This window comes from Simochromis diagramma, unplaced genomic scaffold (assembly GCF_900408965.1).
Source record: "Simochromis diagramma unplaced genomic scaffold, fSimDia1.1 OVJJ01000571.1, whole genome shotgun sequence".
Taxonomy (NCBI): Eukaryota; Metazoa; Chordata; class Actinopteri; order Cichliformes; family Cichlidae; genus Simochromis; species Simochromis diagramma.
Genome location: NW_024386885.1, coordinates 2,662,487 through 2,678,954, shown reverse-complemented (window position 1 = coordinate 2,678,954; position 16,468 = coordinate 2,662,487). Strand labels below are relative to the sequence as shown.

The 16,468-nt window shown below is 40.3% G+C and overlaps 1 protein-coding gene across 2 annotated transcripts in view; it reads left to right on the top strand.

Moving 5' to 3' along the window:
• Positions 1-16,468, top strand: part of sorcs3 (sortilin related VPS10 domain containing receptor 3) — a 233,707-nt gene that overhangs the window by 117,642 nt on the left and 99,597 nt on the right. The window contains exons 1-2 of one of the 2 annotated variants that reach the window (XM_040033521.1): positions 2,907-3,198; positions 9,206-9,364. In XM_040033521.1, coding sequence (XP_039889455.1) covers positions 9,209-9,364 — 156 coding nt within the window. In that variant the 5' untranslated portion in view covers positions 2,907-3,198; positions 9,206-9,208. Of the gene's footprint in view, positions 1-2,906; positions 3,199-9,205; positions 9,365-16,468 lie in introns of those variants that run through there. The other variant, XM_040033520.1, reaches the window with a different exon arrangement.

The following is a 16,468-nucleotide window of genomic DNA, read 5'->3' as shown; positions in this document are numbered from 1 at the left end:
TTGAATTCTGGATTTAACAGGAAGCCAATGAAGGGAAGCCAAAACAGGAGAAATCTGCTCTCTTTCTAGTCCCTGTCAGGACTCTTGCTGCAGCATTTTGGATTAGCTGAAGGCTTTTCAGTGAGTTTTTTGGACATCCTGATAATAATGAATTACAGTCGTCCAGCCTGGAAGTAATAAATGCATGAACTAGTTTTTCAGCGTCACTCTGAGACAGGATATTTCTAATTTTAGAGATGTTGCGCAAATGGAGGAATGCAGTCTTACATATTTGTTTAATATGTGCGTTGAAGGACATGTCCTGGTCAAAAATGACTCCAAGGTTCCTCACAGTGTTACTGGAGGCCAAGGTAATGCCATCCAGAGTAAGAATCTGGTTAGATACCATATTTCTAGGCTTTTCAGGGCCGAGTACAATAACCTCAGTTTGATCTGAATTAAGAAGCAGAAAGTTAGCGGCCATCCAGGTCTTTATGTCTTTAAGACATTCCTGCAGTTTAACTCATTGGTGTGTGTTATCTGGCTTCATGGACAGATAGAGCTGGGTGTCATCTGCATAGCAGTGAAAATGTATGCTATGTCTTCTAATGATACTGCCTAAGGGAAGCATGTATAATGTAAACAGAATTGGTCCTAGCACTGAACCCTGTGGAACTCCATAATTAACCTCAGTGTGTGAAGAGGACTCTCCATTTACATGCACAAACTGGAGTCTATTAGATAGATATGATACAAACCACTGCAGTGCAGTACCTGTAATACCTACAGCATGTTCTAATCGCTCTAATAGGATATTATGGTCGACAGTATCGAACGCTGCACTGAGGTCTAGCAGGACAAGCACAGAGATGAGTCCACTGTCAGAGGCCATAAGAAGATCATTTGTAACCTTCACTAAAGCTGTTTCTGTGCTGTGATGATCTCTGAAACCTGACTGAAACTCTTCAAATAAACCATTCCTCTGCAGATGATCTGTTAGCTGTTTGACAACTACTCTTTCAAGGATCTTTGATATGAAAGGAAGGTTGGAGATTGGCCTATAATTAGCTAAGACTGCTGGGTCTAGAGATGCTTTTTGAGTAAAGGTTTAACTACAGCCTGCTTGAAGGCCTGTGGTACATAGCCGATCATTAGAGATAGGTTGATCATATTTAAGATCGAAGAATTAATTAATGGCAGGACTTCTTTGAGCAGTTTTGTAGGAATGGGGTCTAAAAGACAGGTTGATGGTTTGGAGGAAGTAATTATTGAAGTTAACTCAGAAAGATCAATTAGAGAAAAAGAGTCTAACTTAACATCAATGGTACTAAGAGTAGCTGTAGATAATATTACATCTGTGGGATGATTACTGGTAATTTTTTCTCTAATGATAAAAATTTTATTTGTGAAGAAGTTCATGAAGTCATTACTAGTTAACGTTAAAGGGATTGTTGGCTCAACAGAGCTCTGACTTTTGTCAGCCTGGCTACAGAGCTGAAGAGAAACCTGGGGTTGTTCTTATTTTCTTCAATCAGTGATGAATAGTAAGATATTCTGGCTTTGCGGAGGGCTTTCTTATAAAGCAACAAACTATTTCTCCAGGCTAAATGATGATCCTCTAAATCTGTGACACGCCATTTCCTCTCCAGATTACGAGTCATCTGCTTTAGGGTACGTGTTTGAGAATTAGACCACGGAGTCAGGTACTTCTGATTAGAGACCTTAGTTTTCACAGGTGCTACAGTATCCAGAGTCATACGTAGTGAGGAGGTAAAATTATTAACAAGATGATCGACCTCTGTTGGGGTAGCATTCAGATAGCTGCTCTGCTCTATATTGGTACAGGGCATTGGAGATGATAACAGTGGGTGGATTATATTCTTAAACTTAGTTACAGCGCTTTCAGAAAGACATCTACTTTGATAAAGTCTACTCTCCACTGCTGTGTAATCAATTATTGTAAATGTAAATGTTATCAGGAAATGATCAGACAGGAGAGGGTTTTCAGGAAACACTGTTAAATGTTCAGTTTCTATGCCATATGTTAAAACAAGATCTAGAGTGTGATTAAAGTGGTGGGTGGGTTTTTTTACAGTTTGAGAGAAACCAATTGAGTCTAATAACAGATTAAATGCCATGTTGAGGCTGCCATTTTTAGCATCTACATGGATGTTAAAATCACCCACAGTAATTATTTTTTCTGAGCTCAGAACTAAATTAGATATAAAGTCTGAGAAATCAGACAGAAACTCTGTGTAAGGCCCAGGTGGACGATAGATGATAACAAGTAAGACTGGTTTCTGAGTTTCACAGCTGGGGTGGACGAGGCTAAGCATCAGGCTTTCAAATGAATTAAAAGTCTGTCTTGGTCTTTCATTAATTAATAGGCTGGTGTGAAAAATTGCTGCCACACCTCCCCCTCGGCCTGTGCTTCGAGATTTCTGGTAGTTAGAATGACTCGGGGGTGTTGATTCATTTAAACTAACATAATCATCCTGCTGCAACCAGGTTTCTGTAAGGCAGAGTAAATCAATTTGTTGATCAATTATTAAGTCATGTACTAACAGAGACTTGGAGGAGAGAGACCTAATATTTAATAATCCACATTTCACTGTTTTACTCTTTGGTTCAGATGTGGATACTGTATTGTTCTTTCTTTGTAATTGTTTATGTTTAAGTTGTTTGTTGCTGGTTTTTAGTTTGTTTTTTGTCTGTTTGGGAGCTGACACAGTCTCTATGGAGATGGGTTTTTGGGGGGGTAGCAGGAGAAGAGAAGCTGCAGAGAGGCGTGTAAGACTGCATCAAATCCTTTATCAAATCCTTTACTCCCCATGAAGAAATATCGTGTTTATATTGACACTAGTTAAAATATCTTTTAGGATTTCTATAGCTACAACTATAACATCCCAGTTGTTGCACTCATATTTACTGTCGATTTAAGTACCTGACTGCAGCTTAGAGACTCATGTAGAACTGAGACCACCGAGCTGTGTGTGTTGTGCACTTAAATAAATAAGCTGATCTGCAGGGAACTTAAACACATCATGGTCACATTTTGAATCTAACCGGATGATAATTTATTGCTTAACGTGCAGGTCGCCTGAAGACTGTCCACGACCTGTTTAGACCTGGTAGGGTTAGGGCCACATCTACTGCTGTTTGGCAAACCCAAATGGAAATATTATAACAGAAGAACTTTGAGGAGACGCGATCTGAAAGGTACCATCATAATTGGTTGTGTGATGGATGTTTAGAGGTTAGAAATCTGTATTGAACTTGACAAATCATAGTTTTAAGCGAATCAGCTCATTTTGAGGCTTTTCAATGGGAACATCAGCAGAAAGTCTTGAGGTTTATTGACAGAGACAGAATACAGACAGAACAGGTCTGTTTGGTAAATGAAAGCAGTGTTTATCTTTGGAGCAGCTGCCTGGTTTATATGACATACCTCTGTGGCTTTTACAGGATTAAATCAGTGCTCATTGCTAAATGCTGTGTTTACAAGTTGAGGTATTAAATAGAATACTAGGTAACATAGGTTATTCGATATTATTATTATTATTGGCATCTGAAATTGAAAATCTTATGTGAGTTTGCTTGTGGATAAAATAGTCTGTATATTAGTTAGGAAACTATGTACAGTGAGTCCTTGCTCTATAAGAATGTTTCTGGCAACAATCTAAGTGGGATTTTAAGAATTTCAAGCCCCCAAAAAACAAACCCATGACCACTGCCAGCTGCCAACCATCTGCCAGTGTTTTTCATTTGCCAGAGAGTTCTGTCAATCATTGATTTTTATTGTTTTCTGATAATCTACGAATATGTTTTTCTATCCATCTGTCTAACTCCAGCTAAAATGAAATGTGCTAATTAATACCCAATCATTTAGGGTTTTGGTCATTGTTCTATCTTTAGGGTTACAGGTCATGTCTGTCAAGCAGGAGGGATTCTAAATCCCTACACTTTTATATTGAGATCCAAAGCCTTTAGCATCAGGCTGCAACTCTGATATTCCCTCATGTGTTGAACATCACGCATCTGGTGCTCCAAGCAAAAATTTGATAGGCAAGTGAAATCATAGCCAAGAGTGTGCTCCAAGCAGCAAAGCTACAGTCGGAGTCTCTTCAACCTGTAGCCTAAAGGGAACCAGAGCTGTTTCTGAATCCATGTGTTTTCAGTCAATATACAGCATTCTGTACGTAAATATATATCGACCCAGCTCTCTCGGGCACAACGCGGCAACTACCGTATGCATATGGCAAAAATAAAGTTTGGAAAGCAGTAAGATGATCAGTTTATCTGGTATTTATGGCCGGGGACAATAATGCTGTTTACGTGGAGCTCGACGGGCTGTTAGCTGGAATAACAAGTCATACTTTGGAGTCGCAGGTTAGTATGAGCAAGCACAAAAGCAAATCCATTAATCCGTCAGTAACTTTAACTACAACATTAGACGGATAGTTAAAGTATGTATTATGTGAGTCATTATTTTGTTTATTATTTTTAATAGTATTGTACAAGAGTCCTATTGCCTTTTATGCCTTTTTGCAACTGTTACAGTATGAAGAATAACATTTTAGATTGAATTTCACATCTAAGATGTGAAATTCAAAATAAAGACATCGACAGACAGTGTGGTTCAATTATGTAAGGTCTCTTTTACATAGACTGTCTAATGATTATGCATGTAGAACTTCACATTATCTAAAGAGCATCACTGCACTATCATCACTAGTCATCTGAAGGTACTTTATATTATAAGGTAAATATTATAAGTCAGCTGTTTGCTGGTGGGCTGCCTCCTGCAGCTGAGAACATTGTTAAGAAGGTTAAACCTAAGCAGGAAGGGTTTGGCCTTAATAACAGTCATAATAATACTGACTTTAGAATTCAAAGGTTGCACGTCGAGTTGAGAACTCTCTGTAGGTTTCACACTGTCACAGTGTTTATATGTTAGATCAGTTGTCGCTATAAAATATTCACAAAGGCTTCTTTAAACGCCACCCAGGACCGCCGAGACCGTAGAACTGAAAAATCTTTCTTTAAAACATTTAAACAGTCAATTCAAAGTAAGTTTAGTCAGAACTGAGATTTTCCCAACAATATGATTACGTATCCTTGGAAACAATCCTTTTGTCTACATTGGCCTACTTGGTTAGACTCACGTGCGGCACAAACCAAAGCGTGACGACAGGCCGTGTGGAGAACGTGCTCGTTGTTGTGGAGGTGCTCGGGCTCATCAGCCTCACTATGCCAGGGCCGAGCCAAGGTACTGACCCTGAATACGTTTGCGTGCCATGGGAGTTAATAGGATCTCCAAGAGTGTTGAGCTAAACCACGTGAAGGTGAGGAACAGATCATAGCCGATGCTGATTGCTCCTCATGACTCACTCCTCCTCTCTGTTTATGTGGAGAAAATTTAATTCCACATCAAGGGCATAGCAGAAACGTAGTCCCTCAGGTTCTCTCTCTCTCAGGTTGCTGATGTGACACACTTTGTGTTGTTCGGCTTACGCGAGAAAAAGAAAAAATAACACGTGTACTCATGTAAACAACTGATATTAGTCCTTGTTTTTTTTAATGCAGGTTGGCTAAAATCTAACAATAATCCAAATGTTTTCCCAGTTTCGTTCTGCCTGTGGGCTGATTGCCTCTTCGACCTCACCTATGGCCTAATTATTTTGGTTTACCGTCGTGCATGTATGAAAGTTTGCCTGAACACTTGCTTTATTTATCTTTTGCCTCTTGCATCAGAGTCGTCGTGTTTAATGTCTGCCCATGTTCTATAAAAAAGCCGTCTGGGTGCCCAATCAGTCACTGTGAGATACAATCGTCTGCTGCTCTCTGAGATATTCCTTCAACCACAATAAAGGCGCCATTATATGTTAACTGCTTTTGTTTTTTCTTTTGTGCTTACATTGTTTTAGAAATAAGGTGAAGCTGTGACCTTTTACAAAGTCACATTATAGATTTGAATAATGGTAATGACATTTAGTGCAGATCGCTGAAATTGACAGCTGCCATGAATCTTCTTGGCTGTATTCTGATGCTCACCATGTGCTAAATCCTTGATCGAACAGCTCATTTTTAATTTACGTTAGATTAAAAATAAGGACGTGCACTGTTAAAATGCCATTGAGGAAGCGAGACAGTGAAAACATGATAGCTAAATGTTGGCGATTAAGTCCTGATCCATGCTTAATGAGCATAGTGCTGCGACAACTGTGTTAAACCCTCCCGTCAAACAAAGACTAAGCTCAATTGATCTGGCGTGATGCGATTCATTTGCTGCAGAGAGTCTCTTTTCCTCCCTCTCTGATCCATACCTCCACATCTCATCATCCGACAGCTGCTGGCTTCCGTCTCGGTGCCATAGCCCATGCACAGCTCAACGGCAGGCTGATAAAACACAAAGGTTATCCCTCCGACCTTTATCGATTTCGTTTTGTTACTCTCCTCACTCGCCCACTTCCTCACCGAGGCCGAGTGGATGCTGTGAGGGAAATCTTAATCACCTCTCGCTAATGCTATCGGTCACTGGGATTTTGGAAGTGAATAATTATTGTTTGAGGCTGATTGTTTTAGTAGGCAGGAGAGAAATTGGCTGCTGTTCCATTTCCCGCCTTTGTATTGGCGTTGAATTGGTTCTGGGTTCTTTCTAATTGCAGAGGTGACAGACAGAAAGGGCTTGTTACGATAATGTCTGAGGTTGGGAAGTAATGTGGTTGTTTTTGCACGTACAAGGTGGTAAGTGAGTAATAGAAATGTGAAAATGCTTTGTGCGACTGGTTCCCGATAAAATGAGAGGCCCGTCGTGAGCCTCTCTGAATCAAGGCTACAGGAGAGACGACCTAAAATGCTGCAATTGAAAGCTATAGTTGTAGCAAGAATACGTGACGCTCGTCGCTCAGTTCAAAGCTCGAGCTAAAGACGAGGGTAGATTTTTGTACGAGACATACAATGTGTTCAGACAGGCTTTTCTTTCCTTTAACTGAAAGTCCTGACAGGTGACTGAAAATGTAAAACAGACTCTGCTGCTCACAGCAACATGATGAAATATGATTACTGCTTAAAAACTGTAAATTACATCCGACAAGCCCCAAAGACTGTTGCAGATATCAGGAGGCCTTGGCATTAGACAGTGACAGGTAATGAATGGCAAGATTGGCGAGTCCGGGCCAATGAGAAACCCAGATTGAGAAAGTGCTGCCTGTTTATTGGTGCTTAATGAAAAACAATTTATCTAAATCACCACCGGGGAGGGTTCCCGGTTAAAGCTCTGGAAAGAAGTCTAGCTTTTCTGTCAGTGACAAATGTGCTGTTGTTTTTCCAATTCAAATGGAATTGACGAGAGAAAACAGCCGTTTGGGCTGTGAGCGCCATCGCTGCCCACCGTTCCACCACACAATTATAGTGGAGGTGTAGGCGTTGTAGTGTAAGCCAGATAACAGACTAAACACTGAGAGAGAAACATTCAGAGCTGCACTGCCTCATGTTTTAATTCTAACGAGAAACACGGTAGATTGGTTTGTACTCGGCTCTCTGAGAACATTGGAGTCAAGCTAATTTTTCCTTTTTATTTTTTACTTCTGTGGAGCACAGATTGGCCTATTAACCCCGTTTCCAGCTGCAACACGGGGTGGCTTTCAGAACCAGGTGACCAACAGGACCAATAAGCAGTTAGCTGAGAGGCTATGTAAGCAGAAGCGCTAGCAGTCAGGCAAACGGTGTTTTCATCAGGATTTGGTAAGAAAAATAAAATAGATTTTTGGACTTAGCTGCTAATTTGTTAACACCCACACAGTAAAACTGAACTGGTGTTTCTTAAAGGTGAGCTATAAAACATTTACTGCAAACTGTTCGGCCAAGAAATAATAAATATTAGAAAGACTTGCATGTTGCTTTACATATTAGCAGCATGCTTCGCAGCCAAGCAAACAGTATTAATGAAGACATTAAAAATCAGCTGCACAATATTTTCTTCATCTTCATTGTACTGTTGAAACACCCCCGATACCTGTGATGCCGTTGTGAATGCTTTCAGTGGGTCCCGTGGGTTACACAATGATGCCTCAGACCCCACAGGCTCTTTGTTTTCATGGGAGCACTGTTGGCATCAGCGCAGAAGTGTTGAGGTGGGCTGTACGTATAAAATGAGCAATCCACACCAATGCAAAAACCCAGATTTCCCAGCAGAACTCTGCATGGTGTTAATGTCACCTATCCTGTGATGAAGTGTGTATTGATCAAGATTAGTTACCCTAAAAGTGACGCATACAACAAAACACATTTATTTATTTGTGTGGAATCATTCAAATCCCTGTTTATATAAAAGTAAACCAAACTGATGATGGATTCATTTCAGATTCTGTGAGTCAAAATAGTACCATCCCTTTTAAATGCTACATCTATGCTAACACCTTTTTATTCAAGGAGGAATTCCTGTGAACATTTTATCTGCTCCCACAAAGACTCCAAATGTCATTAGCTGAAAGAAATATGCATTGTGGAATCCCTGTTCTTAGTGAATACTGTAATAACTGTGATAGCTCTGGTAGAAATATTCCAAGCATGAAATTAGGACTTCTACTACTGTGGAGCTGTTAAATTTGAAATTAGAGTTTTATTGGAAGGAAAAATGACATGCTAAAGCACCGACTGATAACCAAAATAACACACTGTATGTGCAGATTCATGCATGGCTGCTCAATCACTTGGTTCTACGGCACTTAATTGCAGCTAGACCACAAGTGGCGTCACTTTACTGTAATCTATTTGGACAAGTCGTTCCAATGATCAATTTTTCTGATGCCACCTACGTGCTCGAATGTTGTTGTGTTTTGGTTTAGATGCCACTTCCCTCTTTGCTGCGAGCAGCCTTCTATTTTGGAACGAGACGATGAAAATGCCGAAGCGCCGCCTCAGAAAAGCTGCAGAACTATGGCAACGCAAGTGCAACAGTCACAGTCAAGAAATGAAGCTGGAAATATTCCAGAGCTGTTTGCCAAGCATAAGCCCGACGTGTGCCAAAATGCCGAGCCTATTCTGCTGACACTAACGTCTCTCTTCCACCTCCTCTCATCTCCCCATCTTTCCACCTCTTTGCACAAAATTTGCCCTTTAAATCCTTTCTTCTCCCATCTTCAAAAACGCACACCTTTATCCTTCACGTGTGTGCACGCCCTCCTCCTCATCCTTTTCCCTTTCTCCCCCTCCCCACTCTCAGATTATGGTGTTGACAGATCCGGAGTTTGAGAGCAGCGTACTCATCAGCACTGATGAGGGAGCCAGTTACCAGAAGTACCGCCTCAATTTCTACCTCCTGAGCCTTTTATTCCACCCCACTGAAGAGGACTGGGCCTTAGCTTACAGTCACGACCAGAAGGTGAGATCATTGTCATCTTTTTTCTGTCCTCACCTGTAATTAGCTCTTTGCTCCTTACTTGCAACCTTTTGTGCTGCTCACATAGCATACTGTAGGTTTTTCAATTTAGCTAATTACCCGGTGGCTTTTACTCACCCGATGAATGTAATTTAAAATTATTTAGCTAGAATTAAGTGTGAGGCCTTTCTTTGAGACACACTATTATTTCTATATCCATCCTTTAATATGTTAATATTGTCACAATCCCCTTGGTTAAATTGTAAGCTAAACATATTGATTGTTTTGCATGAAAGCTCTTCAGTGGTAGCAGTAACGGTGCTAAAAAAAATCTCCACTCTCAACTTTTGTTGAACTGAATTGTTAAATTCTCCCCATTACTAACTAACCCTTCATGTAACATGTGCCACAATCAATACAAGCACAGACATCCTTTGTCATCTGTTTTACACTACCCCCAAATCACTGTAAAGGCTCGGGTTGTGAAGTGTGTGTGACAGCAAATTTATATTTGCTGAAAGCGCTTGTAAGAAAACTAACAAACAAGTAATTTTTAATTATGATAATAAAAATGTTTTATCTTTACGGAGCCCCGCAGGGGAAATGGGAGAAAAAAAAAATTAAGACTGACTTTTGCGAGATCTCGCAAAAGTCAGTCTTAATTTTTTTTCTCTCATGTCCCCTGCGGGGCTCCGTATATCTTTATTTTCTTTATGAAAATAATCAAACCAATTCTATAACGAGCAGCAGAGCGACGCCACCTGTTGGTTAGAGTCCCACATCAAGTGTTTTTGCCTCAGTGTCTCTCATTCAGCATCAACATCTGTTTCCAAGACAACATAACTACCATATGAACTAATCAAATAGTCGGGTGAAGTCTGGGATCTACATCTGCAAAGTTGGTCATTTACCATTTAAAAATGTGTATTTATGATGCTAATCAAGTATATTGTGTTTCTCACACTTTTCATGTATCTTGAGTAGCTAGCTAGATCGCAGTCATGAAAACCAAAAAGTGTGCCTATCTTTATCATTGTACAAGCAAACCATATGAAACAGGTATATGAAAACTGTCTTCCATTAGCCACAGCCACATGGTGAACGTGGCCATACTGTTTTGAATATAAGGGATTAATATCATGAAACGGTAAATTCATTATGGAGGTTTTTAGAGAACAAGAAAAACTATTTTGGTCGTATTTTAGGCTGAACCTCAATCAGGAAACAGCCCCAGTAGGAGAGCTGGCTGTGCCTAAAAATGAGTCTCAGCCTGTAATGATTCTCATTTCCCACTCGAGTCTTCATCATGGTGTCACCTTCACTGAGCTTTGTCACACAGTATGTAGCTCAGCACAGCTTCTTCACACAGAGCTCCAAGATTGTGCACAGGAAACAGCTGCCATTAAGGTCAGTGACGCTGACCTGAGAGCCAAAACGATCGTCCTGTAGGACGGGTCCTGGTGCAGGAAGGTGGTGGCTGCACCAGGCCGCTCAACAACTAATCTTTATAAAGCACGGTGCAGGACTCAATGTCAAGCTGAAGTACAACTAACAAAAAAGAAAAAAGGTGATTAAATGAAATGGTTGAATAACTTCAAACTAACCAGCCAAGCTGACTTTAGCCTTGGATGATTTTGAATTAGGTGGAAATTTAATTACCAAATCTGTCCTTTTATATCTTTAATATAAAACATCTGTTATGAGTGTCAGGGTCGCTGGCTGGGCCTTTTCTAGGACCAATGAGATAATCTGCATCCATCTGTCCCTCCACAGTCCACGAGAATCACTGCTCCTTCTAGAGTTGTAGTTAGATTGTAGTGAAACTTACACTCACCTAACAGGTCTCCACCCAGATTGTGACAAATCTAAAGTAAATTTTACATCCGCTTTAATTTTAGGCACTCTCTGTTTGGTGTCTTTATGGTTTCTTTGTATTTAGTTAAGTTGTTGTTAGACTTTGGTTTTCACATGTTTCTTAGTTCTTGTTAAATTTTGCTTTGCATTTCCTCCTGTGATTCCTCTGTTTGCTATTCATTTCCCGTTTTGTTTTGGTAGTTCGTCGTTTCCTGTGTCCTGCGCACTTTGACTCTCACATGTGTCTTCTGTCCCTCCTGCTTCTGCTTCCCTGATTACCTCACGTGTGAATAAATAGTCCAGCCCTTCCTCCGAGTCTCCGTCTTTGTGTTTGTATCATCTTCTTGGAGTTTTGGCTTTCATTTCCTTTCTGTTGTGGACCTTTTGTACTTTGGACTTCATCAACTCAAATGAGAGGTTTGTTCTCAGTTTCTTAAGCCTGTATTTAGTTTACACTCCAATACATGATAGTAACATAAAGAGAAAGGGAACAAATACTCCCCCAGCTGATTACATAATAATCCAAAACCTCAACATTTTAATTTCAAGTATAGTATAGTATGGTCTTTGTTTGTTTTACCCCCAAGTGTGATGCTGTTTGTATCTAAAATTAGAGTTACTGTCCCATAGCTTATTAAAGGAGATGTGGAAACTGATCTACCAATAAAGTGAAATGAGATTTTTTGATTGAATACATATTCTCCAAGTGTGTTAGAACCACGCTTGAACCTCCAGCTAAGCAGAGTTTGCTCATCAGGAGCAGCAGGTTTATTATTTGTTTAAGATAAATAAATATTTATCAAAATAAAGGCTAATAACTAAATGTCATGAACCAGAGGTTCACCCAAATGCAGACACCAAACACACGCAAAGTAACTATTGACAAGGATATTTATATACGAAGCGGACAAAGTCTTCAGTAAATAATAGCCACGGAGGATCGGTGACTGGGACTGAGAGGGATTGTCCTAGCAAGTCAGGTTGCAGGAGAGGTAAGAGAAAAGGTCAGAGGGGTTTTTACACGTCCGAGTTAGTAAGCACTGAGGAGGGGAGGTCCGTGGACGCTTCCTCAGGAGCCCTGAGGTGTAATGAGAAGGTCAGAGGGCAGGCAGGAAGGGAGAGAGGGAGACGGAGAATATCCCGGTGACAGTGAACCAGGGAATGCAACAGCTCGCCATTGAGAGAGTAACAAACTGGCGAGGAAAAGCAGGTTGCACAGGATTAAGTAGCTCTCGCACTGATTGCTTGCAGATGGAATACAGGTGAGGCACTGGAGGTCCCACCCAAAAGGGAAGGACCCACGGCCACAGATGGAAAACCTCCAGACACTCCCACGGATCATGACACTACATAATTTATTAACTAATTGCAAAAGGCTCGAGATCCTCCTGGGCAAACATGGATGGACGGAAGGATAAACAGACAGTTTTTCTTTTCTGTCATGTTTGTTTTGAGCTGTTCTTCAGTGGAGCAAAAATGCGTCTAATTAATTTTTCCCCTTTTTAATCAGAGACATGGGGAATGCATTTGATTTACTGTATGTGATTTTTGCAGTTTGTTTGGAACATGTCATGTTGGAACATTCCTCTAAAACCAGCTTTTTGAGCTAAGTGTCATCTCTTTACATGACCATCCATCCAGAGCAAACTTCACTCTCAAATGTCTTTTTGTTTCACCTGATCAAAGAGTGTAGTGTCAGCATCCTTCAGGCTTCTCTTCGTGCTTTGACCAAGTTTTGTTAGCCATGTTTTTCTTCTATAGATGGCGACTTCACGTTATGTCCTTCACACTGTCAGAGAATCAGTGGAATATCATAAGTCAGCAGCTTTAATCTCTTTTACAGTAAAAAGATCAGCTAATAGATTCTGCTGTTGTTGTTGCTGTGTTTCTGCATATGTTCAATAGAGTCCTTTGACGCCGCTGAACTCTCACCAATCTTTATAACGTCTCACTACTTGGTTTCTCTTATGCAAATTTTCTGTTACAACTGAAGCCAATGCTGAGAAAGCGCTGCTCAGTCACAGTTCCTTATATCATAGATCATGCACTTAAGTTTAATTTGAAGTTGCAGGGTTTCCTCAGAGACGGGTCAGTAAAATCTGATTTTGCAATTCATGGATTTCTCAGAATAACGAGCGAGCCGGCACATGTGTGTTTCTGTTCAAATAAAGTCACTTTAGTAAATTTGTACTTCACTAGAAATGGTGTAAAATGCATCAAAAATGGAACCATAAAATTAAGTATATTCCCCACAATCTCTGTGCAGCGTATTCTTTGCCGATCGTTCTTGGTTAAATAGTTCTTTGATTTTTCAAAGTTCAAAATACGTTTGTTACACCAGCCTTGATTGTTTGCTCATAACGTTATTGCTTTGTGTTCATAGATGAAGGCAAACAAACAAGATGCACAATATTTGTATAATTGTTATCTGCACGGAACGGTTTTTTACTATAGCTTAGTCAACTCTGCTGACACACGAGGAATAGAAACGCTGAGTATAATGCCACTTAGGGATGGGTATTGATAAGATTTTCACGATTCCGATTCCATTTTCGATTCTGTTTAACGATTCGATTTTTTATCGATTCTTTTTAAAAAGGAGAACACTAAGGTCGATTAGCTTAGAACTTTGTTTTATATCTTCTCTTTGAACAAGATAGAAATTTAGGAGTAACATGGCCTTACAAACCCAACAGTGAGATCTTAAGAGATCCAGCCTACGGCTCTTCAATGGGGTGTCACAGGGTCCCCAGGAAAAAAAAATGTAAATGTAAAATAATAAAATAAATATTCTTCTGTAGCAATAACAAAGTATAACATAAATTATTCTGTAGCAATTACACAAGAATATCCAGTAATGTCCCTGCCTACAATTAAACACATTCACTTACCGAAAATCATCTGCTGTGGCAAATGGGTGCAAGGCTTTGACCACAAACTGAGTCACTGCTCGGTGACATTCGTCTATCCTGCCTGAAAGGAGACACTAAGACTGCAGCGAGAACTGCCAGCATCTGAGCCAGACTCTGTCTCTCTCATCATGGTCCCCTAAATGCACAGTAATGGCAGGTTTTGTAATAAGGCAGATCGCGCTAACATAATATGCACTGTTGTTGATTATTTACCTGCTGCATTAACGGGAGAGGACGTGCAAACGTTACCGCTGCTGCTGGGTTGAGATTCACGAGTCCGGAGCGAATTAAAAACACGACATTCATTTAAGGTCATCGTGTGTTTTGTGAGCAAATGCTTTTGCATATTCGTAGTGTTTCCTCCCTTAAATGAAATATCTACTTTGCAAGTATTGCAAGTTGCCCTGTTGTCATCCGTTCTCGAAAAGTATAAGCAAACTTTTGAGCGTTTGAGCCGCCGTGTTTCCTGTCAGGTAAATGACGCTCTGCAACGTGGTGACGTCGTTCGCGGCGACTGGAATCGATAAGGGAATCGTTTGCAAAAATGGCAAACACTTCCAAGGAATTGAAACAGTGGGAACCGGTTCTCAACAAGAACCAGTTTTCAATACCCATCCCTAATGCCACCTCTCATGAGTTAACCATGACAGCAGTGCGTGTTGTGTTCAAAGATCAAAGTCTTTCTGCAAGCAAGTGTTGCTTTTTGTCAGCCATGTTGGTGATGCTTCCTCACAGTTTTTTAGATCGTTCAAAGTTACTGGGTAGAGACCTTTATTGCCTTTTCCACCATCTCCAGGACCTAAAAGCAGAATGTATAGAATAACCAGTCAAATTCATAATGCATAAAAAGTCTCAGTAGCTTTTCCTTCACAAATTACTTCAACTTCGACCTCTGCACATGTCAGTTATGACACATTAACTCACTTAATTCATCAGTAAGCCAAAAACTCTTAAAAGCACAGCTGCTCACATCTTCACCATGAACGGAGTAGACATGCCCGCCACCACACAGCTGAAATGATCATGAACGTCTACTCTGTGCTTGTATTTATAAGTTTCAGCTCTTTTATCCAGGGGGAGGTCAACCACTGTCCTTGCTATTATTACATTCTTTCATAGATTTCTATGCAGGGTTCAAAGCACCATGTCTTGGAATCTTTAACTGGAGCTTCAAAGCATCATCGTCATTGTTGTACTGAGATTTGATTACTTTAATCATACATTTGATTATGTATTCTGCACTTTATTGTAAATACATTGTAATTATTTTGAAAGGATATTATTTTGAATCAGCCTCATTTTCTGATGTACTGACAGATTCTTAGAATCTGCTTCACATATGAAGGATGTTGTATTCATCTCATTCATCATGTGGTTTCTAGTTAGGAATTGTTGTGTTTCTTGCTAACAGGGGACTACAGTACTAATACATTTCTTTCTAAAGAAAATAATCCTCTCCACTTTCTTAGTTTCTCTTTTTGACTGTTTTTGGAATTTAATAAAATTTGTGTATGAAGGAAAAAGTAAAAAAGTCGTCTGCAGCACAACTTTAATTTGAGCTCCAAACATTGCTCGAGCATTTAAACTCCAAGTAAAACCTCCAAATTCTGCAGCTGCTATTTTAGACTATAAGATTAAGTATTAAGATGAGCAGGCTAGCCAAGTTCAAGAAGTTCAAATCCCTGTGAAGTCTGGGTGGGAGCTGACTTGAAAGAGCGGTGCTTCCCGCCTTCAGCCAAGGTTCTGGGCAAAACATAAAATTATTCCGATGGCTTGAGAAGAGTAAAAAGGACTCATCAGTCACCACCGCAGCATGATTGGAAAATAGTCTTTCCTAATGTTAATTAAAAACAGCCCTTAGCAGGCTACATTATCTCTAAAGATTACCACCGCGCACAAAATATGAGGTGCTCCCACCTTACATCTCACAAGATCAATAGCAGTAACAACTATTGATCTCACGGATTAAATAGATCTTGGTTGTGAAGGCAGAATACACATCAAGCAGAAGAGCAGAAAGATCAAGACGGCCGGGGTGGATGGGACACGGATTTGGCAGTTCAACAAAATCAAGGTCGTCCGTGTCGGGGTGTGGAAGATTATAGGTGTTAGGAGACTGTGGCTAATACGGCTATAATTTGCATCATCGCAGGCTTCCGTGGCCCCCAGAGCAAAAGACCCAGTCGTGATTACCACCTCTGCTAGACCCATTTTTATTCACCTCCCGAATGTGTCATCTGTGCGCTGCATCTACCTCCCCAGGGCTGTTGTTGCAAATAAAGAACGTGCACTTCATCTATTTAGTTAAAAGCGGTTTACATAGATATTGTTGGTCCCCTAA